The sequence below is a fragment of the Saccopteryx leptura genome, chromosome 10, assembly GCF_036850995.1.
Source record: "Saccopteryx leptura isolate mSacLep1 chromosome 10, mSacLep1_pri_phased_curated, whole genome shotgun sequence".
NCBI lineage: Eukaryota > Metazoa > Chordata > Mammalia > Chiroptera > Emballonuridae > Saccopteryx > Saccopteryx leptura.
The window spans coordinates 32,493,959-32,521,371 of record NC_089512.1 but is presented as its reverse complement, the minus strand read 5'-3'; the positions used below and the strand labels follow the sequence as shown (position 1 = coordinate 32,521,371).

The 27,413-nt window shown below is 44.9% G+C and overlaps 1 protein-coding gene across 2 annotated transcripts in view; it reads left to right on the top strand.

Annotated features, from left to right (window-relative positions):
• Positions 1–27,413, top strand: part of PLCL2 (phospholipase C like 2) — a 185,335-nt gene that overhangs the window by 99,386 nt on the left and 58,536 nt on the right. For both annotated transcript variants that reach the window (XM_066350752.1, XM_066350753.1), the window contains exons 3-4: positions 5,730–8,216; positions 10,864–11,067. In XM_066350752.1, the coding sequence (XP_066206849.1) occupies positions 5,730–8,216; positions 10,864–11,067 (2,691 nt within the window). The remainder of the gene's footprint in view (positions 1–5,729; positions 8,217–10,863; positions 11,068–27,413) is intronic.

Genomic DNA, 27,413 nt, shown 5'->3' with positions numbered 1-27,413 from the left:
TTGGGGCAGTAGATTTTTGCCTGGCTGTACAGAGGTAGATGGATTTTGCTTCTGCCCTTCTCTCCCTAGCCCGACGAGAAAGAGGGCTTGCTGCCTTTGCCCTAGTGGCTTAGGCTTTTGTGTCATACTAGTGGGGGTGGAGAGCTCCTTCTTCTGGTTAGGGACGTAGGCAGAGTTTCACGCTCTAGCCAGTAGCATGCCTGTGCCCCAGACAGAGGTCTCTCTTCCGCTCCGCACTCTGCCCCGTCCTTCTCAGGAGCACCCACAAAGATGAACACACGAGTACAGACTCTCCCTGTGTCTGGGGCATCCAGTTACCCTGTCGGTTAACCTGATAATTGATCACTTAACCCTGCTAGTCCACAATTGGTTTTAGGAATTCCTTAAACTTTCAACTGATTTTTTTTCCTTACCTACTTCCATGGTGGCCTCTCTCTCCCATGCTCTGCTGAACATTAAGTATATACTTCCTGTGTCTTATCTCTCCTTAGAAGGGCTGTCACTCTGGAATCTGTTCTCTTGGTTGCCTTGCGACCACGGTATTCTGATGGGTACCTGAGGAGTTACTATTTCATAGGTAGTCTGGCTTTTTCTTGTTAGAGTTGATGTTTTCTTTTGGCTTTCCACATTGTAAGCTGTCATCTGAACTGTACCTGCCCCCTGCTCATGACTTCCAAGTCCTCTGTAGGTTCCGCAGCCATTAGCAGATCTGGGCCCTCATAGAGGACTTGCCAAACCTGGGCCAGGGTTAGCTTTAGGAATCCGCCAGAGGGCATCATGGAGGAGGAGGCCCGTGAGGAGAGGCATCCATGGGCCAAGTGGCTTTCTGTTACTTGCAGTAGAGGACACACACACACACACACACACACACACACACACACACACCCATAAGTGGAAAGCAGCACTTGACTGTACCACCTTTTCTTAAAGGTATTTATTCTTTTTCAATTCACCGGATATTATAAAATGACCTTCAGAGGGACCGCTTGTGCTCCAGGTCCTTCCCCCCCCCCTCTTTTTACTCATCTTGGAGAGCACATCAAAGTTTTAAAGATGTGTTGAAAACCTTTCAAGGTAACCCTGATGTACCCGGCTTGACTTATTCTTTCAGTTCAGAGTTATTGCTGTTGAGCTGAAGAAAGGTCAGGCCTTGCTGTGCTGCTCTAATGGGCCTCAAGTAGTTCTGGTTTTCTGTTTTGCTTTGTCAAGGATAGAGATTTCTTTAACCCAGTGTTTCTCAAGTCTCTTTAATCCTAGGCCCCCTTCAGTAAGCATAAAGATCTCATACTCTTCTTTGAATGCTATTTATACATCAAAGTAAGTAACTGGACTCAGAAGAAAGCAGGAGAAAGGGCCGCTTTGTTTTGGGGCTGCACCCCCGTCCCCAAATCTGTCTGCTTCCCACCCCCACCAGAATCGCTGCCCAGACTCCACCACGGTTTTTGCCAGTGTACAGCATCTGGATATTGACTCATTTTCTGATGATGTTTGCTGAGACATATTCACAAAGAAACGAACCAGTGTTGAAATGCGAGAGAAAGGCGGTAGGACACGGGGTGGCTGTCGTCCGTCCGGCAGGGCGTCACTCTCTGTGTGTCCGGAGACAGACTCACTCTCAGTAGGCTTCCTCAGCTCCAGAGTGAGCAGGGTCGGCCGATCCGATCAGCGCCCCAGACGTTGTGGCCCGCAGAAGCGAGGAGGCACACCTGTTGGCTGCCTCCCTGCCGGATGAGCATTTATGAACTTGTCCACGCCCATTTATGAAATTGCTGCTGCCTCTCAAATATCCCTGATGGTAGCTTTAGCGGTTAAAAGGTCATGACAAGCTTCTACTCAACAAAGTAGGCAGTCTTGTTAGAAATATGTATATTTCTCCATTGAGCTCAATATGCCGTTTCCGTTTCTAATGCGAAATACGTCTTGTCAGCATGTTTATTCTTCTTAAATCCGCTGTGGTAAGTTTGCTTAGCCCTCTGTGGTTCGTGGCTTTCCTAGAATCATCCCTGGTACAGAATGGGTGTTCTGTAAATAAGTCTTGGTTACATGGATAAATGAATCTTTAAGCTTCTTTCCTCATCAAAGTTTTATGATTATCTTTATCTAGAATTCAAAATCTCAGGGTTGATATGGTGGGTCCTTTTTGAAGCCGGTTTTCTGCCTTGGCTTGGTGTCCTTTCTCTTTTTTTTTTTTTTTTCTTTTTTCTGAAGCTGGAAACAGGGAGAGACAGTCAGACAGACTCCCGCATGCGCCCGACCGGGATCCACCCGGCACGCCCACCATGGGGCCACGCTCTGCCCACCAGGGGGCGATGCTCTGCCCATCCTGGGCGTCGCCATGTTGCGACCAGAGCCACTCTAGCACCTGGGGCAGAGGCCAAAGAGCCATCCCCAGCGCCCGGGCCATCATTTGCTCCAATGGAGCCTTGGCTGCGGGAGGGGAAGAGAGAGACAGAGAGGAAAGCGCGGCGGAGGGGTGGAGAAGCAAATGGGCGCTTCTCCTGTGTGCCCTGGCCGGGAATCGAACCCGGGTCCTCCGGGTGTCCTTTCTCTTGATGGTAGTAAGTGCTGATAGAGTAGCAGAAATGCACCAGTAGACAAGTTCACATTTTGTTGCTTTCACCACCGAGAAGCTTTGGGTGACAAGTACTTAGAATATAAGAGCCAGCTCTGAAACCGTTTCTGTAATTATTTTGAAGCACCTCCATCTCAGCGGGAACTTGGTTTGTTTGGTCCCCCTCCCCCCGGTTTTAGGTGATTAATGCATGTAAGTTTTATGCACTTAGTTTTCTTTTAGTTAAAAAAACAAACAAACAACTGCTGTATGTCTAGCATCTGTAGTTCGGTCACTTTTCACTGTTAAGTTGAGACTAACATTAAGAGGCAGCCTAGAAAACAGATTCCAGCTTTGGTACCGACCAGCTGCTCAGCCTGCGTGAGTACTTGATCAACACTGGGTGGAAAAAGAAAGCCAGGTGGGTGAGCAGGAGTGGGGTGAAGATCCTGGGAGTCAAGCAGGTGGAGAGCCCGGGTGTCCCGCCCTTGACCCTGAGTTCTTCTTCCCTCCCCGCCTCTGCTCCTGTCCTCTCCTTCCTCCCCCCTCCCTTTGGCAGTGGAAGGCCAGCTCACCATCACATCCACCTGTTGCTTCCAGCCTGAGACTGCGGCCCATCATAAGTTCCCCTTTTTGGTCTCTCAGCAAGCACACTCCTTTATCAGCGTTTCCTAATAGCTTTATCTGCACGCGAGGACGGGAAACAAACCTTTTCATTTGGGCCTCGTGCCTGCACTGTGGAGAGGACTGGATGGTTCTAGGCAACAGCAGACAGAAGGGGGAGAGGAGGCAGGAAGTGTTTGGTGAGGGGAGTCCTTGTGGTCATTACAGCAGCCTGTGCTTGGGTGACCGGCATGTTCGTGTGTCTGCAGGCGATGGTCTGCAGTCACCAGTCATTGCCTGGCTGGCTTGTGAAAGGCAAGGAAGTGTTTTTAAAGCCACATGTATGGAGTTTAAGCTATTGACTGCCCTACAGATGTGGGTGTGTGAGTGGGTATTACTAACCTGCTTTGCAATTTGGCTTTTTACATCTTAATAACAAAGAGACCTATGAATGTGGAATATGTCATTCGTAATAAATTAGAAAGTGGTAGGTGAATATTGCTCAATATGTTTAAAATGACAGAATGAAAGATTGCAGTGTTGGAAAGTGCTGTCTATATTTTTAATGGCTAAATGGATAAGCACTTCCATTTATCTTTGTGACTTATTTTCACTAGTGGCACTGTTGGGGTATAACTTATAAAGATAATTAAATTTCCTTAATTAGTATGTTGTCTTTATTAAAGGTGTTTTTTTTTTTTTTAAAGATAAAGACAGCCTTCATTGTGAAAAATAGGAAATTATACATTTATTTCATGCTTTTTATGCATGGCTGGTTACACATTTCATGTCAGCTTGCTTGAATAGATAGAATAAAATCGGCACTTTAGGGATTTGGAGCCACTATAATACAATACATCTTATGGATACAATTACCACAGTTTTTATGTCTTTTGTACTTTATTGTTCTGAGGATACAGTTATAAAGAAGTACTCTGCCTTGTGGCTTTTATGTTTTATCTTGGCATTCAAATCACAAAAGCCTCTATGGTTCATTTTGAAACTTGAGGGAAATGATACCCATATGATTTAAAGTTTAAGTTTAATTACCTTCTTCAAATTGCTTTTGGAAGTATAGGTAGTCAAAAAATAAAAGTGGTTTTAAATCTGAGACACAGAGAATAGCATAATTGCTTTTTTAGAGATTTTATTCAAAATAGAGTCTCTCCAGCGCAGGAAAGTTAGAATTGCCTTAGTATAACATTTTTCATGCTCTTTTCTTTATTGCCATGAACGTTATATAATTCCAACCTCCACCTCTCTTCCTAATTTATGAATATAATGAATCACTGAAAATTTATCAGAGATTTCATGCATCTCCTGAAAGGCAGTATCATGTTTCCAGTTAAAATTGTGAAAGATGTTGTGCAGTCATTTGAGCAATTATTTTTTAACTAATTGAGGTGCCCGTACAAGGAAGGACTTAAATCCACACTTAGATCTAGTGTCAGCTCCTTCACCCGGGCACTTGTTACTTTATGTAGAAAAGTTGGAGACTGTGTTACTGCAGGTATAAACTTCTTTAGAAACAGATGCTGCCTGAGATTTTTCACTTGGTCGTGTTAGTAATCTATTAATATTAAGAGGTAGTCAGGCGACGTGTTCTGAGCTTTAGCCCCACGCATGGTAGTAGGCTCTAATCAATCAATTCTGGAACTTTAGAAGCACCTCCAGCTGTATTTGTAATCTAGGCCTCCCACCCAGACGTAACACAAGTGCAGCAGTGAAGCCGTATCTGTCTGAAGTATTTAGGGCCAGGAATAATCTAACAGGAGACTCAGAAGATCCAGGAGTTTCTGCTTGAATTCCAGTGTCTACTTAATTATTACATGGTTCATACTTAGCTGGGTTTGGTCGTTTGGTGTGTGTCGTTTCCAGGAATAGCCCAGACATCGCAGTGAGTCTGAGCGGTCAGGAAGTGGTTTTCAGACTCTAGTGTACATCCCCATCCCCTAGAGTATGGCCTAAAATGCAAATTCTTGGATACCACTCCCTAGAGATCTGATACCATGAGTGTCAGAATCTGCATTTTAACCAGGTAACCAGGTGATTCTGAGGTGAGTGGTCTAGCGACAGCCCTTTGGAAACCCTCATGTAGAAAATGTATGTCCACACAGGGCCTGCTCTATGGGTTATATGACCTGCACGGCTGAACAGGCCTTCCACTTGGAAGGGCCCTGCACGTGGCTTAATGGTCTTCTGTCACCTTTCTTGAAGTTCTTAATAATTTCTGAATAAGGAGTCCTACATTTCCACTGTTCCCTGAGGCCTGCAAATTAGGTAGCTGGATCTCTATACAAAATGTTATTGGATGTTACTGATATTGTGTTTTCTGATGCCCATGGATTGCAATTATTTAATAATACTTTTCGTCCCAGTTTGTATTAGGCTGAAACGCCAAGGCCAGCCACTTCTAAGTTCTACATGTGACTGAGTATCATTGTTTATAGGACATAGGATAGGAAATTCTAACAGTGTGATTTTTTTTATCAAGGAAATTAAATATTTATTCCTAGTCTTGAATGGAGAAACTTGCATTTATGTCATTCTAATACTCTTTTTTATTTCCTCCTAGGATGGTACAAAACAGAAAAGAGAACGGAAAAAGACAGTCTCGTTCAGTAGTATGCCAACAGAGAAGAAGATCAGCAGTGCAAGTGACTGTATCAATTCCATGGTTGAGGGTTCGGAACTCAAAAAGGTTCGCTCCAACTCTAGAATTTACCATAGGTACTTTTTACTGGACGCCGACATGCAGAGCCTGAGGTGGGAGCCGTCTAAGAAGGATTCTGAGAAAGCCAAAATTGATATTAAATCCATCAAGGAGGTGAGAACAGGAAAAAATACGGACATATTCCGCAGCAATGGCATCTCTGAGCAGATTTCTGAAGACTGTGCTTTTTCAGTTATATATGGAGAGAATTATGAGTCACTTGATTTGGTTGCCAACTCTGCGGATGTTGCAAACATCTGGGTGACGGGACTGCGGTACCTAATTTCTTATGGGAAACATACACTTGATATGTTAGAAAGTAGCCAAGACAACATGAGGACTTCTTGGGTTTCACAAATGTTCAGTGAAATCGACGTAGATAACCTTGGACACATAAGCCTTTGTAATGCAGTGCAGTGTATCAGAAACCTCAACCCTGGCTTAAAAACTAGCAAAATTGAGCTAAAGTTCAAAGAATTGCACAAGTCCAAGGACACAACTGGTACTGAAGTCACAAAGGAAGAATTTGTTGAGGTGTTCCATGAGCTTTGTACGAGACCCGAAATTTATTTCCTTTTAGTTCAGTTTTCAAGCAATAAAGAATTCCTTGATACCAAGGATCTTATGATGTTTCTTGAGGCAGAGCAGGGTGTGGCACATATAAATGAGGAAATAAGCCTTGAAATTATTCACAAATATGAGCCATCCAAAGAGGGCCAGGAAAAGGGCTGGCTGTCCATAGACGGGTTTACTAATTACCTTATGTCACCTGACTGTTATCTATTTGACCCGGAACATAAGAAGGTCTGTCAGGATATGAAGCAGCCTTTGTCTCATTACTTTATAAACTCATCTCATAATACATACTTAATAGAGGACCAGTTCCGAGGTCCCTCTGATATCACAGGATACATTCGCGCTCTGAAAATGGGTTGCCGGAGCGTAGAATTAGACGTATGGGATGGACCTGACAATGAACCTGTCATCTACACGGGCCACACCATGACCTCTCAGATCGTCTTCCGCAGTGTCATTGATATTATTAACAAGTATGCCTTCTTTGCCTCAGAGTATCCGCTTATCCTGTGTTTAGAAAACCACTGTTCTATTAAACAGCAGAAGGTAATGGTTCAACACATGAAGAAAATTTTAGGAGACAAGCTCTATACAACATCCCCCAATGTTGAGGAGTCATACCTACCATCCCCAGACGTCCTGAAAGGGAAGATACTAATCAAGGCAAAGAAGCTGTCCTCCAGTTGCTCGGGAGTAGAAGGAGATGTGACGGATGAAGACGAAGGAGCAGAAATGTCCCAGCGGATGGGGAAGGAGAACGCGGAGCAGCCCAACAATGTGCCGGTGAAACGCTTTCAGCTCTGCAAGGAGCTGTCTGAACTGGTGAGCATCTGTAAGTCCGTCCAGTTCAAAGAATTCCAGGTGTCCTTTCAGGTGCAGAAGTACTGGGAAGTCTGTTCCTTCAATGAAGTGCTCGCCAGCAAATACGCCAACGAAAATCCAGGGGACTTTGTAAATTACAACAAACGTTTTCTCGCTAGAGTTTTTCCCAGCCCGATGAGGATCGACTCCAGTAACATGAACCCTCAAGACTTTTGGAAATGTGGTTGTCAGATCGTCGCCATGAACTTTCAGACGCCAGGGCTGATGATGGACCTGAACATTGGCTGGTTTAGACAGAATGGGAACTGTGGCTATGTTCTCCGGCCGGCCATCATGAGGGAGGAAGTCTCCTTCTTCAGTGCCAACACAAAAGACTCTGTCCCAGGAGTCTCACCTCAGCTCCTGCACATCAAAATCATCAGTGGGCAGAACTTTCCCAAACCCAAAGGGTCTGGTGCCAAAGGGGATGTGGTAGATCCCTATGTCTATGTGGAAATTCACGGAATCCCCGCCGACTGTGCAGAACAAAGGACAAAAACAGTGCACCAGAATGGAGATACTCCCATTTTCGATGAAAGCTTTGAGTTTCAAATCAACCTCCCAGAACTGGCCATGGTGCGCTTTGTGGTACTGGATGATGACTATATCGGGGATGAATTTATCGGTCAGTACACAATTCCCTTTGAATGTTTACAGACGGGCTACCGCCACGTCCCCCTGCAGTCCTTGACCGGAGAGGTCCTAGCACACGCCTCTTTGTTCGTCCATGTGGCCATTACCAACCGAAGAGGAGGAGGGAAACCTCATAAAAGGGGCCTTTCTGTGAGAAAAGGGAAGAAGTCCAGGGAATATGCATCTTTGAGAACACTGTGGATTAAAACTGTGGATGAGGTGTTCAAAAATGCCCAGCCCCCTATTCGGGATGCCACGGACCTGAGAGAGAACATGCAGGTACGTCCTAGTGTTTAAGTAATTACTTGGCAGTTTCCCTTCTTAGTGCACATGTGTAGGGTTTTTTTTTACAGTAGTATATTTGATTTTAAATTATTTGTAAATTACAAGTGGTTATTAGAATGTTTTCCACTAGTCTCATTTTTTTAATCATTTAAATTTCCAAAACCACCGCAGTTGGTATTGGGAGTAGTGATAATGTAGCAGAATAAACCAGTCTTGTTGCTGTCTCACACACCACACCATAGTCCCTTTTAATTAATGCTTGACAGTACCCCATTTATTTCTAGTAGTGTACATGGAAGTCTCTGTTTTTTTCTGAATATTCCTTAGCTAGAACACAAATTGATGACCTATCAAAATAAAAGGGACATGCCCCAGTCCTTTCTTATGGAACTGTGCTGCTAGGAAAAGAGCAAGCATTTCAATAAGCCAGTGTTTGCATTTTGAACCTTCTTTTGATTTTAGAGGGCGGCTGCTTAATTGTTTAAGTAAAAGACCTGTGGTGTGGGTATCTTAATAGATTCTAAGGATTACCTCTGAACTATATAATGGCTAAATGCAGCCGGTTAGGAATTAATGATCGTCCACATGTCTAGCAGTATATGAGGGCCCACGAGTGACACAGCAGTGGGCGGCAAGGGCCCACCTCACAGGGTAGCCCTAACCCATCCCAGGCCGAGAAGTGCTGTGTGTATGACAGCTGCTCAGTGTGGGTTTATTAAATAATTATATATGATATATTGGCTGATTATATGTGTATGTGTGTGTATTGACAGGGTTGGGCAAAGTCGGTTTACAGTTGTGAATATGCAAAACACAGAATTTATTCTTGTATTATTTTCCATACAAAAATACAAACCTATTTTTGCCCCACCCTGAATATAACTATTATAAGGAGAATGCCACCAGCAATTGAAATCCACCTCAGAAAATTCAATATATTTCACGCCTCTACATATTCTGTGGCTGCCTCATTAATGAAAAGACCGACCCACAATAGGAAAGTTTTATTCTCTTTCAAAGTAAAAGCATACCAGAAATGTGAAGGGCTTTTCCCTCTTTCTGAGAGTGAAAAATGGCTCAGTAAAGCCTCAGCCCTGAGCAAGCCACATTGTCCCCTGCCCCATGTGTGTGACACAGAACTCCCGTGAGGACCTGCCAGAGCTGGAGTGTCATCCTTCCCGAGCTGTGTGTCTGCTCTCAACCCGACAGAGCAGTCGGTGGAGCTGTTTAATGAGCTCCACGCCAGGCAGCCCGGTCATGAGGGTGCAGCATGGGCGCACAGATGACTTCAGCTGGCGGTGGGCTGGGCGTGGGAGGGGAACCAGACCGTAGGCAGGTGGATAAACAAACAGGACAACTGCAGGCACAAGCACGTGCTGTGCAGACAATCAACAGGGAGGTGTGACAGAGCAGTGGGAGGTGGGTGGGGAGACACCACTTCAGATATGACAGCGATGATTTATTGTTGGGAACAGTCAACACTGAAGTGCTTTTGAGCCAGATGACGTATAGTTTGATGTCCCTGTGTAAAGCAATATTAGCAAAAAGAAAACGTTTAAATTGAAGATTAACGTGCTGCTCATTGTGCAGCACTGAGGGATCGGAGAGCCAAAGGCACAGGGCTTGGCCGGCCTAGATCCCTCTCCACAGACAGTGCTCGGCCAAGGTCAGGACCCCGCAGTGCCTGCAGTAACAGCCTGGCTCCCATTTCGATTTGAGTTTACTTGTTCTTATAGTGTAATGATCAGGAGCAAAGGCCTCAGCATCAACACATTTCAGGTAAAATCTTGACTCCTTTCCTTCCCAGCTGTGTGTGTGACCTTAGACAAACTACCCAGAGAGGCCAGGGCTGAGGCTCGGTTTCCTCATCCACAACGGGGCTTGTTAGAGGATGAAGCGAGGAATTGTGTAATAAAAACAAGCCTGCTTTCGGTTTGCACTTGGTAAGTGCGGAGAGAATGCCGATTCATGAAGTTGTAGTGGTGAAGGGTTTTCTTGGATGAACGCTTTGAGGGTGTCCCTCTGGTGATTGGAGAACAGGACGAGGAGAAGCGCTGAGGTCCGTGGCGACACGGTCGGGGAAAGCCGGGGCAGCCACGGGCCCCGCGGCAGACCTCACCGTGAGCCGAAGCACCTTCAGAGTTCCCTTAGATCTGCAACCAGCAGGTATAGACAGACAGGTGAGAGAGTCAGGCTCCTCCCTCACAAATCCTCCTTCCCTTTTTGGATGGCTGGCATTCTTGAGGCTTAGTTAAAGCCAGCTTTTATTTTTTTTCTTACCCTGTACCTGTGTGAATGCAGAAGCCGTTCTTTTTGTTTGCTCATAATTGCCTATCAGCCTCCGCACTGCTCTGAACTTTGATCTGAAATGAGGCTATGTATGCCCTTGGGACTAATTTAACTTGTTTGCATTTTCGGCAATTTTGATAAATTGGTATTACAAATACCTATAAATGTGTTTACTTTGGGAAATAGCCAGTTTTCGCAGGATAAAACAGTCATTAGCCAATTCTGCCGTGACATTGCTAATAACTGTTGTATTAGGCAGTTCAGGTCTAATCAAGTTTATCAAGTATAACATCCATGAGAAATTAAAACCCCTGGGTAATTAACAAAGTGCCTCCTTCTTTCCATTTGACAGAATGCAGTGGTGTCATTCAAGGAGCTGTGTGGCCTCTCCTCCGTGGCCAATCTCATGCAGTGCATGCTGGCCGTGTCCCCCCGCTTCCTGGGGCCTGATAACACACCCCTGGTGGTCCTGAATCTCAGCGAGCAGTACCCCACCATGGAATTGCAGGGAATCGTGCCTGAGGTTCTAAAAAAGATTGTAACAACTTACGACATGGTGAGTAGTTTTTTTGTGCTCTTGTGTAGCCCGGGTGAGAAAGATCGCTGAACGTAGCACCACAGACGTAATTAAGAGCTCTGGCAGAGATGTGCTTTCCTATTTCATGCTTCATTTACCTGTGCTGGAAAAACGACTCCCCTGACCTTGCGGGATTAGAAGGCGTTTCGTGTTTAGGTGTTGTTTTAGAAAGCGGGATTCAGAGGCTTTTGCTTCTGTTGGATTGCATAATAGTTTGCTTTTCAAGAACACTATCTGGTTAGATTTCTAAAGGATACACTGTGTTCCACATATGTATAGTAAAGTGGGGTTTTTTTGTTTTGTTTTTTTACCTTCCCTTGAAACCAGCCATTGATTCACTCATTTTGTTTTGGTTTCATTTTTCAGACTAGTAAAGGTGAGAAATTTAATGTTTAAAATAATACATTTTAAGGGCCATTAGGGGCAGGTGCTTTCCTCACAGAACTCGATTTGGTGCGGTGGTTTTCTTACCAACAGCAGGTGCTCTGAGACACCTATAATTAGTAATCAGCTAATTCACGAGGTATCCTCAGGAGACCTGCAACGTTACATATTTGCACTTAGAGTATGTCTTGCATTTTCTTCATCACACCCTGCTCTTATAGTACTTTTTGACTTATCACAACGCTGAGGGAGAATCCAGTGGGTGAACTGCGCCCGTTTCGAGCTCACCGTGTAGCTGAAGCTATCGGACACGCACCAGAGCCGCAGTTCCTCTCCAGCTTGTCAAGGTTAAGTTTGGTGCCGGACACTCCCCGCCCAGCTGGGCCAGGCTGTCACCTCCTCCTGTTCAGGGTGCTCAGGTCAGAGGCCTCGCCCCCTCCACACTGAATGCACAAGCTAAGCCCACAAAACACTACAGGCTTCTTCCGATGTAGCCTGCCGTGGTCAAACACAAAACAAGATTGGTAACGTGTACTTTAACAACAATAATTTTTAGGTGTTTTATACATTGATCCGCAAGCTGCAATTTAGAGGGGTTCATACACTTCGAGTGAAGGAAGCAAACACTCGAGGCCCAGCATTGCCCAAGTGTGTTCTAAGGAACCTCGGTGTCTTAGGATGTTAGTAAATGTCACATGGGGGAAAAGGTTTTGTGTCGAAATAATTTGAGGAAATACTGATCTGAACAAAGTTAATCAGATGTCTTTATTTCTGGGCTTCTCAGGGCCTCTTATTTCCTGGCACAGCGAGTTTCACAAATTGGCTTGTCCACGGGGTACTATGGCCAGAAACAAAATTTCAAGCTTTTGTTCTTGATTTCCTTCACTACTTGAAGAGCAAGTCAGAAAAATGGAATGTTTTAAATAGCCTGTCAGTTTCTACCTTAAAAGTAGCACTTGATCTTTTCTACAGGTTCCTACACAGTAGGCCACACTTTGTAGCAGGTGCTTTTTATTCCTGCTATTTCCAGCTTGGAGTTCATGGTCGCATAAGAGCTGTAAAGGACTGAACATTCGCAACTGCAGGCACACTAGAGAGTGTCAGTCAACCGGCAGAAGGAAGGAGACGGGGATAATGCCCCTGATACACAGGGGGGAAGCACCGTGCTGGGCCCCATCCTCAGGGGGCGTCCGGTCCACCGGAAGGTCATGGAGACAGCGGGCAGTGACCTCAACACAGGAAGCTTGTGCTGAGATTCTGGGAGCGGGGCAAAGGGAAGGAAACACAGGAAAAAGGGAAATGTGGACAAGTTTAAAAAACTCTTTCATGCTGTGACCCAAGCCACCTAGTTAGTTCCCAACTCTTTAAGTTCTATGAGAAGAAGCCAAAACAACTAGTAAATGCTTTTTAAGTTGAGGCCACAGATGAAATCATTTGACATTTTGCAGTCCTATTTCACTGACCGAAACCCGACGTGACTAATTGTACTGAGGTATCTCACTGATTGCTGGGGCAGCCGTGCAGGGACATTTCTTCATGGTAACCTTTCTGAGAAGAGTGTCCTGCCAGTGGGGTGGTGGTACCCTACATGGGCGATAGCAGGGTAGACTGGGCAAGGGTTGGTGCCCAGGACCTGGTTCAGGGCTAGTGCTGATGCAGAGCAGGGGTGTGACCATGCTAGGTCCTCAGGAGCCTGGGCACGAACCCTCGGCCAGGGTGTGCTGTTGTCAACTGCGTAGGGCACCCACCACTGTGCTGGGCACAGGAACCACTCCCTGTTCCTTGGTTCTGCCTCTTGCTCTTCCCAGACTGGTGTAACACTTATGATGTAACTCTTACTTGCATATAACTTGACCAACGCATGTCATATGATAGACTGTATTAGCTTGTTTAAATATTTTAAACTGTGGAATGACTCTTACCTAATGTTTCATTGAAACAGCTGCGCTGCATTATGCCCCTAGCTTTATTGATTTGTTCTGCTTTTAATTCCATCTGATAAGTAAAGCTATACAATATTTAAAATTAATTGAAATTAATGTAATTTGAATTTGAAAAATCCTAGTTTTGCTGCAGCAATACTGTAACTCTCGTGATGTCTTACAGCCCTTGGTTAGTGGCTGAATGGTTTCTCGCCTCATGACAAAGGTGAGCTCCCGACGGGCAATGCGCGGTGGTCTTGCACAGCCTGTCACTTTAAATGTAGCTTTCTGATTTTGTAATGCTACATTGAAATTAACCTGAGAAATAAGATCTTATTTCATTTTGTTGCCTTCCCATCTATAATTTGAAGACTCCAAATGAGAAAAGTAAGGGTCGTTTAGGAAGTCCCGTCCAGAACTCCGGTGTCACTGCCGGTCCGCACTGCTGAAACTTCCCCTCGGGTGAGGACAGCACTGTGGTGTCTCCTAAGGGGTACAGCTATGTCCTAATGCTGCCAAGACTGTGATGACTTCTCAGGATCTAAACTCTTATTAATAAACTGTCGGCATGAGGCAAAGAGAACGCAGAGAAGGAACTGACGATGCAGAGACCGGGAAAGAGAGCCTGGGCAGAGCCGGCCACACGTCCCCCTCTTCCTGGGATGGACCCTCTTTATACACCCGTTGTCCTGGCACCATTATTAGTCATTCTTCCTCTAACTCTTTAAAATATATGTATTTAGATAAATAGTTGTACAGTCGCTTGCCTGTGGCCCTGCTATCGTTCTAGTGGCTCCTGTGATTACCACCAACAAACATATTTTCAAAACTGCCCCAACTGTGGTTGTACCCTGTCTGTGATCCTTCCTGGGTCCTGGAAGTGGTGAGGTTTGGGCCTGGGACCTCATTCAGGAAAGCGAGGGTCAAAGCCATTCAGGAACCAAGGAAAAGAGAAGTACAGATACCTCCTTAGATGAGACAGATGGGAGCAAGCAAGGGCAGTTACAAATGGGGACTGGACTGGTATGACGAGTGGGAATGACCATGTGTTGTCTGTCAGACATAGAAGACTTTGCTTCCCTGAGGAGTTTACAATTTAATAGAAGATATGAAGAGTATCCATAGATACTAAGATGACAGATGACTGATAGATATTTAAAAATATGTAGACAAATTATTTGTATGTTCACGGGGGAGAATGGTTTGTTTCAGGTTTAGGGATTAGGCAGACATCCAGGAACCACCGGCTTTTGAGCTACACCTTTAAGAATGAGTCAGATCTCAACAGGTAAAGATCAGAAGGAGGCTGTTGCAAGCTGACTTAACAGAGTGACACATACTCAGAAATGGGAAGCATGTATTTTGGGAAATCCAAGTGTGGAGCCTGAGAGTTCTTGAACATTTTTGAGCAGTGGAAGGTCATGCTGAGCATTGGGCATTGTGGCCTCTGGAAGGCTGGAAGGAGAGAGAACTCAGAGACCACCTGTGGAGCCCCTCCACTTTGCAGATGAGAGAATGGAAACCTTGTGGTACATCAGAGGAATGGCAGAACCAGGGTTAGCTTGAGGAGTCTCTCGGCCCAGTTTTTCTCCTGCAATCCCCATCAGTAAAATCAGCCGTGTGTGCTGGGTAGATGAATGATGGATATATCAGTAAGGCCCAGGTAGCTTCAGTAATAGGAGCGTGGAGTTGTTTGTGTTGTGCTCTTGAAGTCATAGGTACCTTGTTTCTCAGTCTTGCTCCCCAGGAAAGTGGAAAATAAAATTCATCATGCATACTTTAGTTTACCTTAAGAGGTAGAGTCAATGAGCTTAAAATAAGGAAGACTGTAATTAATAGATCAAGTTCCACTCAAAGAAATCTGATTATAAGCATTTGAACCTATCTTTTATATTATTGCTTCAGAAAACAGATAATTTAAATATTTTACTTAAAACTTATGTAAATGAACTTGAATGCATTCACTGTTTATAATCAAATATCAAGATTGTGCTTGTTCCCTCATGCAGCTAAAGGCTGGTGGGAGAAAAGAATGATTATGTAACCTGAGTTTGAGAGGCTAGTGAAGAACTGGGTATTCTTCATGGTGTCCGGCGCTTTTCCGAATGCCGCTACACTGGCATTTCAGCACCCCGACCCCCCTGCCATCAATAGAAGTGTCTCTTGCATCATCTTTTTTAACTGAACTGATTTTTACCATCTTTTTTAATGTTGATGACAGCAATAATTCAGCTCTCGCCATCTTTGTTTATTAGTTTCAGAGTTACTGTCTGTTTTATAGTTAAATTTTAAAAATTTTTATGAGATCTGTGCTAATATAGAGAGACCGAGGAGAGTCAATATTCTTCCTCTGTTGAAAAACATTGGAAATTTAAATATTTTATGAAGTGTGACATAAAAAGAAAATTCTCTGTAAAAGTTTTCTCATTGGACCTTGAGGATAGTTTTCTGAGTGAAATAAGTCAGACGGAAAAACAAGTACTGCTTGATTCTACTTATGTAAACTATCTACAATAGTCCAATTCATAAGTCAAAGACTGGAATGATAGTTACCAGGGCTGGAGGAAGGGTTAGGATTAGCGTTGGGAGTTATCAGTCAATAGACAGAAAGTGAGATGAATGGACTCTAGAAATCTGTGAACAGCATTGCACCTATCCAACAGTAATGTATCATACACTGAAAATTTGTCAAGAGGGTAGAGCTCATGTTAAGTGTTCTTATTACAGTAAAATTTTCTTGAAAAGAAAAAACAGTTTTTGCCTTAACTTTGCTGTAAGTCTTAGGGAATATGTATTAGTCATTACAATGAAATTGAAGATGCAGTTGTAGGGAGTGAAAGGAGAGACGAGGAACCAGCAGAGAAGTGCTGCCCACCTCTGTTACGGGCAGCTGGTTGCCCATCTACACAGCAGTGGACTCTCGGGCAGCCACCATCTGTTCAGAGATTATTCACGAATTCATTCTTATCATTGCAGTTCCTTTGTCTGTTCTCTGGGGAACCCATGTATCCAGTAGAAAACGGTCTGGTTTTTTTGTTGTTGTTGTTTTTTTAGTGTTAAAAGGAACAAGATGCTTTGTCTAAGAGGATGTTATTTGCTCTCTCAGAATTTTTTTAAATATAAATTACTGTTTCTTCCAACTGTGTCTTTTAAATACTGCTGAAATAGAAACAAGCTTCTTGAAGTCAGTGTGGAAACGGAGGCGCTGTCCTCACACAGACACATTGGAAGCTGGCACACAGCGTCAGGAACACACTGCGTTATGTTGTCGGTGTGGTTTCCTGTGTTTCGTCTTGCCATTGCTTAACGCAGTGGAGACATAAATCACACTCCATAATTAATGGAGTCTGCCCATCTGGACCAAGCCAGAGATGATCTGTAATAAGGTTACTATTGATCTCCACTTCCTTTGTGACTGCTTTTATCACTCTCCTGCCTCAGAACTTGACATTAAAAGCTTCTTTTAATTGGAGGTGTCAACTTTCCCAACTTTTGTAACTATAAAATAGAAGGCGAGAGAATATTATGCTTTGGAATAAGATTGTGCTTTAAAACAAATCGGGAAAGGGAGATGTATCCTGCTGCAGAGGGAAGAGCAGAATGCCCCAGGCTGGAGCTTAATCCTGTGACCGAGGAGGTGCTGCCAGTGACAGCAGGTTCCCTGGGGTCATCAAAGCCATACAGTGGAGCCACTCCAGAACGCTGCCGGGCCAATGGAAGGGGAAAGAAACGTTTAAAAGAGTGTGATGAAGGCATCACAGGTATCATCAGATCCGATGGAGCAGGCTGCCTCTCGGTAATCAGATGCAGGGAGATCTGGAAACTTTTGGAAGATGGTCCTTCAGGGCGAGCATGTGGTGATTATAAGACTTTATTTCTGGTCCAGTTTTCTTGTTGTACATGTCTCCACAGAAACTAGTGAGGAACACAGTATCCTTACACACACACACACACACACACACACACACACACAGATACTGAGCTATGAACAGTTGGGAGAGAGGAGCATGTTAGGGGCTGGCAATCCTCTTGAAATAGACTTCACCATATAGCTGTTTTATTAATTTGGTTTGATGCCCTTTTTCAAGATCTCTAGAAGGACAGAGATGAAAACCACAATGAGGATCAGCATGCTGTCAGATGATGTCTTAAGACAAGAAATGATAAATGGTATTAAGCAAGCCACTTTGACATATTAACAGTCTGATTTGAAATTCCTCAGTAAGCTAGGATGTAATGACTGGAGACTGTTGTTGGCATTGCTTCAGCTTGTGGGTAGATTTCCCATGAACCAAAGCCACCTGGGAGCTGTTACGGTACAATGGTTAGGGGCCTTGTGTTTGGTGGTGTCTCTACTGTTTTTTTATTTTATTTTTATTTTTTATTTTATTTTTATTTTTTTTCATTTTTCTGAAGCTGGAAACAGGGAGAGACAGTCAGACAGACTCCCGCATGCGCCCGACCGGGATCCACCCAGCACGCCCACCATGGGGCGACGCTCTGCCCACCAGGGGGCGATGCTCTGCCCCTCCTGGGCGTCGCCATGTTGCGACCAGAGCCACTCTAGCGCCTGGGGCAGAGGCCAAGGAGCCATCCCCAGCGCCCGGGCCATCTTTGCTCCAATGGAGCCTTGGCTGCGGGAGGGGAAGAGAGAGACAGAGAGGAAAGCACGGTGGAGGGGTGGAGAAGCAAATGGGCACTTCTCCTATGTGCCCTGGCTGGGAATCGAACCCGGGTCCTCCGCACGCTAGGCCGACGCTCTACCGCTGAGCCAACCGGCCAGGGCGTCTCTACTGTTTTACTTCTATGTTTAGAGCTTTTCTGTTGCTTTTAAAAATCAGCAGCTTGCTTATTTTTCAAACACTTTATTTCCCTGAATCTGGTAGGAAATATATATGTAAAATATATCTGGGCCCTGGCCATTTGGCTCAGTGGTAGAGTGTCAGCACGGAGTGTGGAAGTGCCAGGTTTGGTTCCTGATCAGGGCACTCAGGAGAAGCGACCATCTGGTTCTCCACCCCTCCTTCTCCTCTTTCTTTTCTTTTCTTTTTTCTTTTCTTTTCTTTCTCTCTCTCTCTCTCTCTCTCTCTCTCTCTCTCCCCACCCCCCCCATCCCGCAGCCATGGCTCATTGGAGCAAGTTGGCCCTGGGCGCTGAGGATGGCTTTATGGCCTCGCCTCAGGTGCTAAAATAGCTCGGTTGCCAAGCAATGTAGCCATGGCTCCGGATGGGCAGACCATTGCCTGGTCCAGGTGCATGCGGGAGTCTGTCTCTCTGCCTCCCCTCCTCTCACTTAATAATACACACACACACACACACACACACACACACGGGAGTCTGTCTCTCTGCCTCCCCTCTTCTCACTTAATCACACACACACACACACACACACACGGGAGTCTGTCTCTCTGCCTCACCTCCTCTCACTTAATAATACACACACACACAAACACACACACACACACACACACACACACACACACTCACACCTCTGAAACCTAAAGCTCCAGAAAAGTTAGGGAACTTCTTTCTAAACTTATGCTTTATGCAAAAGAACACTAACATCTTCGATAAAAGAAGATCATGAAGTACTGTAGTACTTTTTCTTCCTCTGTAACAGCAGAGATATTACTTCCTGTGTTCCTGTCACATTCCACATTGAACACTGGCTTTTGTTCCTCCATAATTCCTTCAGAGCTTCTTTTTACTATACTCTGATCTTGACTGCAAGTATGTTGTTTTGTTTCTGCAGTGGTTCAAGGTGTTTCCTTGAGTTGTTCGCTAAGTTCTTGTTGCTGTCAGGGATGCCTAAGGGAAATTTTAAAAGGGGACCATATATTACATTCTTTATAATTCTGTATTTTCTCTATAAATAATATACGAAGTTCTTTTGGCCAGTCATGATGTGTACTGATGGCTCTTCAGAACTGTGAGGAGGCATTTAGTTTCCTCATCTAAGTTTACTCACTAATGTTTGTTTCCATGAGACTTTGAATAAATAAATGTTAATTGAGCAGATGAGGCAGTGCAGGCTGTCTTGCCATTTCTGTGGCCATCATCCTAATTCAGCCCCTGCTCACTTTGTGTCTGTGTGGCAGAGTCTGAGTTCAGCATTCACACTTAACTCAGATGGCAAAGAAAAAGCAGCTTTTCTACCTCTCTTAGGGAGAGATGGGTATTCCTAAATTTTAGTTCAGTTTGGCAAACTGACCCATTTGCATCGACTTACATTATCCATTTTGGACTGTAAATGCTCAGCTCTTTAGGGAAAATTTTCCCTGTCTCAGATTTTCTGTCCCTCTGTTCCTCCACAAAGCGGCCACTGGTTGCCTGGAGGTGAATGAGTGCAGAAGTCCTCTTTCTGTGTGCTCACTAACGCTCCTGTCTTCCGCCCTCACTCCGCATGCGCTGTGAGTGTGGTCCGCGCAGTGGGGGAATTCCTAGCTCCGTCTGCAGTCACTCGGGACTGGCGGAGCTGCCTTCTGACTTCTCCTGCCCTGCCCTTGCCTCCTCTGTCCCAGGTCCCAGTCCCAGCGCTGCAGCCCTTGGCCAGCCTCGGCAGGGCGAAGGGTTGTCCTCTCCACCTGAGGGGATGGAGCTCCAGGGTAGCTTCTTGGTATGTTAAAATAATTCAAAAAGTAGTTTCTCCTTGACGGATCCTCACTTTGAAGCCTGTCGTTTTGGTGGGAACCTGAATGAAAATCTAATTTGACCTTTAAATCTGAGAGGTGTCTTTGTTTTTATACGGTAGTTGCTCTTCACTCAGGCTCTGAAACTCGCTGTTTGAATAGGTGGAAAGCCCCAGGGCAAAATGACTTCTCAAATATGGCAACATTTGTGGGAAAAAGTAGTTTGGCCCTAGCCCCATTACACCTGTGTTATTGCTGTAGCCACCAGACTACTGCGTCCCTCCCCTCTGAACTATCTCCTGGTTGCTGTAGAGACAGGCTTCCTGAAATATCGCCTAGAGAAAGACCTGGCTGTCTCAGGGAGAAGCCTGTAGGCAGTTAGACATATGATGTGACAACTTGCAGAACTAGACCAGCAAAAGGGATGATATATATATATTTCTTCTTTTCCAAGTAAGAGGAGGGGATATAGAGAGACAGACTCCCACATGTGCCCCAATCAGGATCCACCTGGCAACTCCTGTCTGGGGCCAATGCTCCGCCCATTTAGGGGCCATGCTCACAGCCAAGCTATTTTTAGTGCCTGAGGCAGAGATTCCATGGAGCCATCCTCAGCACCTGAGGCTAATGTGCTTGAACCAATGGAGCTATGGCTATGGGAGAGGATGAGAGAGAGAGAGAAAGGGGAAGGGGAGGAATCGAGAAGTAGATGTCCACTTTCTATGTGCCCTGACTGGGAATCAAGCCCAAGTCATCTACATGCCAGGTGGATGCTCTACCATTGAGCCAACCAGCCAGGGCCAAAAGGGATTATATTATGATCATCAAGAGAAATAGACAGATTGTTGTCTATTATCTAGACTGTTACTGTTAGGTGAGTAAAAATTTTTTTAGAGCATCTGGGAACTGTTGCATCCCTTAGGTGTGTTTGGATAGATGTAGAATTTATGTTAAACCTAATAATAATTGCCAAGAGGGCGGAAATGTGTGGTGGGGGAGGATAACTTTAAGGATATGAACCTCATGCATGTATTCTTCAAGCAACTAGTGTCTTCCAGAATAAAAAAATTTATTTGCTCTTGAACATACATTAAACACCATTAATACTATACAACCCTTTAAAAGTAAAGTTTTTACAGCATTCAGAATTTTGACATTAGAGGTTGAAATTATTCCTGTAGTATCTGCAGAATGGTATCATCTCTACATCCAGTTTTCTGGCTGGGATTGTCCTCCATTATAGAAATCCATTTCAAACAGAAAAGCAATGATCAAAGACACGAAGAGCCTAATTGGCTTTCAGTGGGTGATAATTTGTATGTCTTGAAGCGGCTTGTATTCTAAATCCTTTCAGATTCACAAAAATTAAGACTAGCTGGCCTAGATGCATTTCATAGCTCCCTAATGCCTTCATCCTGCTTCTCCCGTGTGCTTGAGAGCCCTTTGGCTCCCTCTCACCCTGGACCCTGAAGAGTGCTGAGTCTCACCTTGATCCTGTGTGCTGGTGGCACAGAGCGGGCTGTGCCAGCCTGTGCTGGCTACTTTGAAAGGAAATCGATGCATTCATCTCTATTGCTGTGAGCTTACAGAGACCTGGAAAAACTTTGGAGCACTATGTACTCTCTGGGAACACCCCACTGGAGGAGCCAGTAGGTATGTCTTCACTGTTTGACTTAATTTGCTTCCTAAGGATGGCAATTCTTGACCCCGTGGGAGTTTAGGGATGTGAAGCCTATGGTGATTCTGCATTCCACCTGGAGAGGCGGCTGCCCCTGTCATTTGAGACTGTGGTTTGCCCTGATGTCTGGCTCCATGGAGGCCTCCGAATGCTCTCCAGCTAGTTAAATGGAGATAATTTGCCTGAGTGGTTGTTGTTGTTGTTATTATTATTATTATTATTATTTGACAGAGACAGAGAATCAGAGAGAGGGACATTCAGACAGGAAGGGAGAGAGATGAGAAGCATCAATTCTTCATGGCAGCCCCTTAGTTGTTTAGTGATTGGTTTCTCATATTTGCCTTGACCAGGGGGCTGCAGCAGAGCAAGTGACCCCTTGCTCAAGCCAGCGACCTTGGGCTCAAGCCAGCGACTTTAGACTTTAAGCCAGCGACCTTTGGGGTCATGTCTATGATTCCATGTTCAAGCACAGCAACCCACATGCCCGAGCCGGATGAGCTCGTGCTCAAGCTGGCGACCTTGGGGTTTTAAACCCGGATTTTCACGTCCCAGTCTGACGCTCTATCCACTGCGCCGCTGCGTGGTAAGGCTGCCTGCGTGATTATTTTAACTTCACTGGCTTCAAAGTGCTGGCCATGGTTAGCCAGTAGGAATGACAAATGGGAATTTCTTTATAGAAATACTTTTTGTTAAAGGTTCATCAAGGCTCTGACCAGTTGGCTCATTGGGAGAGCGTCAGCCCGGCATATGGATGTCCCGGGTTTGATTCCTGGTCAGGGTACACAGGAGAAGCAACCATCTGCTTCTCTATCCCTCCCCCTCGCCTCTCTCTCTCTCTCTCTCTCTCTCTCTCTCTCTCTCTCTGTCTTCCCCTCCTACAGCCATGGCTCGATTAGGTTGAGTTGACCTCAGGTGCTGAGGATGGCTCGTGGCCTCTGCGAGCAATGGAGCAATGGCCCCAGATGGGCAAATCATCGCCCCCTAGTGGGCTTGCCAGGTGGATCCCAGTTGGGGCGCATGCGGGAGTCTGTCTCTCTGCCTCCCTTCCTCCTACTAAAATTAAAAAAAAAAAATGTTAAAGGCTCATCAAGAGCATGAATTGTTTAATATTTTATTATATTCCATTGTTCATATTCACATTAGAGAAAGCATGTAAATGGCAGTAATAATATAATTTCATTGTTTAGGATCTTGATGTTTTCCACATCATTCCCTGACTTTATAAATACAAGACCCATGCATCATGGATTAATTTGCTCTATTGCTACCCATTTTTGTGTGGTTTAGAACGGCATGTATTTTTTTTCCATTGAGAAATTCGGCAGTGTTGCGAGTTCAATTTAGAGCTAAATCGAAAACATTAAAATTACATTAGGTACATGTGTAAAATTGTTAGTGGTATACAGATTGGTACGTAGGCCATGATGAGCTCTTCATTTTCATAAACACACACTCTTTGGATGAGCAGTCACATTTTAGAAGACAATGCTCTAGGAAATGGCATCATGTCAATGGAGTCACCTTCATTAAATGAAGCTATTGAAATAACTAGTTTGTATGAAAAAATCGAGTATTTCAGAATTGCTTTTGAGAAAATGTAGATACTTGAGCCACCTTCTAGCATCTCTCTTTTCTTTTTATGTTTTTTCTTGGTTTTTTTTTTTGGGGGGGGGGTTAGATTTTATTTATTCATTTTAGAGAGGAGAGAGAGAGAAAGGGGGGAGGAGCAGAAAGCATCAACTCCCATATGTGCCTTGACCAGGGAAACCAGGGTTTTGAACCGGCGACCTCAGAATTCGAGGTCGACGCTTTATCCACTGTGCCACCACAGGTCAGGCTCTTTTTTCTTTCTTTCTCTTTCTTTCTTTCTTTCTTTCTTTCTTTCTTTCTTTCTTTCTTTCTTTCTTTCTTTCTTTCTTTCTTTCTTTCTTTCTTTCTTTCTAAAATTTCCATTGATTTGAGAGAGGATAAGGAAAAGAGAATAGCATCAACTCACTGTTCTCCTTAGTTATTCCATTTGGTTGTGTATTCAATAATTGCTTCTTATATGTGTCCTGACTGGGGATCGAACCCATATGTGTCCTGACTGGGGATTGAACCCACGACCTCAGTGCACCAGGATGATGCTTTATCCACTGAGCCACCCAGCGAGGGCCCTGGTATCTTTTCTTGAGCAGTGAAGAAAAGATTCATTTCTGATCTTTTTTCCTGTCTGTTATGTCCCTGGTCATGAACTGGGAGAAGAAACTGCAGGTGCTTTTCCACAGTCTATTGAATAACGAGGCAGTGATTTTTCTCCACAGCTGGATATGTTCCTATAAATAACATTTGGCTCTGTCTACGCTTCAAAGCCAATTTTGTTGACATGTTACATTTGGCCTCATGTTCATGAGACTGAGAAAGTCAGACCGACCTGTGGAGTCGTCACCGCTCGTTTCCACACAGGTGGGAAGGCTCGCCCTCTGCCCGACCAGACCTCTCTAATCAGGTCATGCTGGGAGCAGTGGGGAGCGGACTGCCCTCTGCACGTTAACTGCTCTCTCAGTGGGGACGGCAGGCACTGTCACTTGTTCTTCTGTTTTAACAGCTACTGTTTTCATTCTGTTCACTTATATTCCCTAGACTGCTGTGGAATAATTAATGCCACTCACCCCACTAAAATAACCACCTTTTATATTAGAAATCTGATTTTACTACCACACGAATGTATCAGGAATAAAAACACTTAATAATGGTTTTAATGTCTTTTCTAACTTAATTAGGGAATTTTAAATTCTGAGCCATAGAAAAATTACTCTCACAGTAAACTCAGTGGGTAGACAATATGATGTGTTAAGAGTTAAAGTGAACTCCCCAAGCTAATTACCAATTAACTTAAAAATAACATGTTAAGTAGTTTAAAGTATTTATTTTTCTACTACATTTAGTATTAGTCAAATCATTAGGGATAAATGATGGAGATTTTTATATAGAAGATCCTTTATCTGCTTGTAGAAATCTTTCATTCAAGTTTGATTGATAATTCAACTTTGAAATCAGTATTGATCATTCTAATTTTCTTTATAATTATTACCCTTCTGTAATGGAGAGCGAGCAAATGGAGTTACATCTTCATTTATGCCATTAAATGGCACAAAATAATTCTAACTTTAAGTCAGTTATCTGGTGCTAAAAGCAAAACAGAAACAAAACCTACTTTGTGAATATAAATGATTGAGTATTTAGCTGAATGTAAGTGGGATGGTACGTAATAATTTTCAGTTAATTTCCTAAAGCTGAGCTCTGTCTTTACGAGTTTTTGGAAGTCTTTAACCAATGTTAGGATTCTCAATAACCAAAAATATTTTTTGCTTACATATATCATAGCATCTGTTTATCCTTTTAAAATACTACCTGCACTTGCGTTATCACTATCTTTTCTAAAATGTGTATATAGCATATCAAACTGTCTTCTCTTGAATACTTTTAGTCCAGTGTCGCCAAATGATGCATCATGTAACATGTTAGAGCAGGGGCTGGGAAACAGTGGCCTAGGAGACCAATCTGGGATCATCTTTTTATGGTCCACAAGCTAAGATACATATTTTTTTTGTATGTTAAATGATTGAAAAAGAAAAATCATAGTATTTCATGACATGCGATCGCCATATGAAATTCAGATCTCAGGGTCCATAAATGAAGTGTTAGAGCACAGCCACATCCGTCACACATTCTCCGTGCCCGCCTTCCCACCGCAGTGGCGGGTGCAGCATGTGCAACGGCTTCAACACTAAGCCTGAAGCCTAAGAGTGTCCTGTCTGCCCCTTCACAGGAGCTGGCCAGCCCCTCAAAAAGGACAGGGAGTAAAGGTCCTTACGGCATTTCCTTCGATGCACTGGTTTCCAAATGTACTTTTGCCAGCTTACATTATGATTTAAGATTTTTTCTTTCTTTTATTTTTTAAAGAACATACTCAGTGCATTTTGACTTTGGTTCCATAAGAACGTCATTCTGCTTGTTAGCCCAGCAGGAGAGGAGTGCTTTAACCGCTTGAGGACTTTTGTCCTGGATAAAGCAGTGAGCCCCGAAAGCAGTTAACGGGAACTGTTAGCTCTGATGGTCAGGAACCTAAAGACACCGGAGGCGGAAGGATGAAGAGGAAAGCCGTGAAAATTAAAGTCTGCTCTGACTTCTTACCGCCTCCACAAGGCACGCATGCCGTGTCAGCAGCGCTATGTTCTAGTCCTGTAACGTTTGTAACGAACCTAAATCCTTAGTGAGATATGGAATCACGATGGTGCCGCTCAGTAGAAAGGCCTTAAATTCGAGCCCAAGGGTCAAGTGTCGATGGCGCTGCCCTTCTCAGATCAAGCAGTTCTCGTCCCTCCGGGGAGGGGAGGGTTGGGTGGAGGCCCTGCATCTTCTCCAAACACCCCTGGTTTCCTCTCCCTCCCTAGCAGGGAGGAGGAGGGCTTTCTCTCAGATCCTGCCTCCAGGCCACGCTAACCACATTCTATTTAAAGCTGTCCTGTAAACGGAGGCAGAGACTGAACCTGGGGGGCCCTCTCCCACGAGGGCAGAGGGGCAGGGGAAGCTGCTGGGAAGCCACGTGGGTCCCCACGCCCTGCTACTCCCACGCGGGCCACCCCCTTCTTACACGCCCTGCAACGTGCAATTACACATTTGTTGGTTTGATTGCTTTTGGTAAGGTACCTCTCCCTCCCCCAAGTCTGAGCTTCGGAGAGCAGACAGTGTGTGTCCTGGTCCCCGGCGTTCTCACCGCAGTGCAGGCACTTAAAGTACATGTGTGCATGAGTGAGGAAAGTGACCTTGATCTCCGCAGCACAGACCCACGTGTCCTTTCTGTGTCCCAGAGTGCCTGCACTTCCTGGACTGCACTGATTTTCATCGTCACACGTAGCCTTTCTTGGCAGGGTGTTTGGGCCTGGTTGGCGGTGGCTTGTGGAGCAGCTGCTCTTCCAGTCTTAGTCTGGATGCCAGCACCCCTGTCCTAAGGCACCGAGTGGTGGCCTTGCCAGTCCAGGGTGGAGGAGGTGGCCTCCTGTGGGGCTTGTGGTGAGGGTGGGCCAGAGGCAGAAGGGGCTGAGCCTAGACCAGGGGGGAGGAAGGCAGGCGGGAGGGTCCCAGCTCACCGGGTCAGTTACCTCTTGCCCTCGATGTCCCTCTTACCCTTTCCCAGGGAATGCTGCGTCCTGCCCAAAATCCCTGCTTAGAGGTGGGTGTGTCCTAGTGAGGAAGCAGGGAGGCTGAGTCGAGGACAGAGGAGGAGGAGGAAACGGGAGAGCTCTCAGTGTGGCATCCACCCATCCCGGGCATTAAACTCTCCCTGGTGAGTGAGCCATAGCAGACTCCCGTGCTCTCGGGGAGGGAACCCGGAACCACACACGATGCCGCTCCCACCCACCTTGGGGACTCCTCATCTCCGTCGTCTCATGGACCATTCTGAGCTGCCTCCCAGGGCCTGTGGTGCCCAGCAGAAGATGTGCCCTGGCGTGTTTGCCAAGGCCCAGCTCAGTGAATGCCGTGGAGGGTTCACGGAGACCATCCGGGCAGTTAGACATATGATGATATATATATTTGGAGCGTTAATGTATGTACAAGGTTGTTCTTATACATCTTTGGAAGATGAAGGAGGGACAGCAGTTTTCAACTTTTTTCATCTAATGCCACACGCAAACTAAAGTCCCAAAATTAGTAAGCTAATTACTAAAC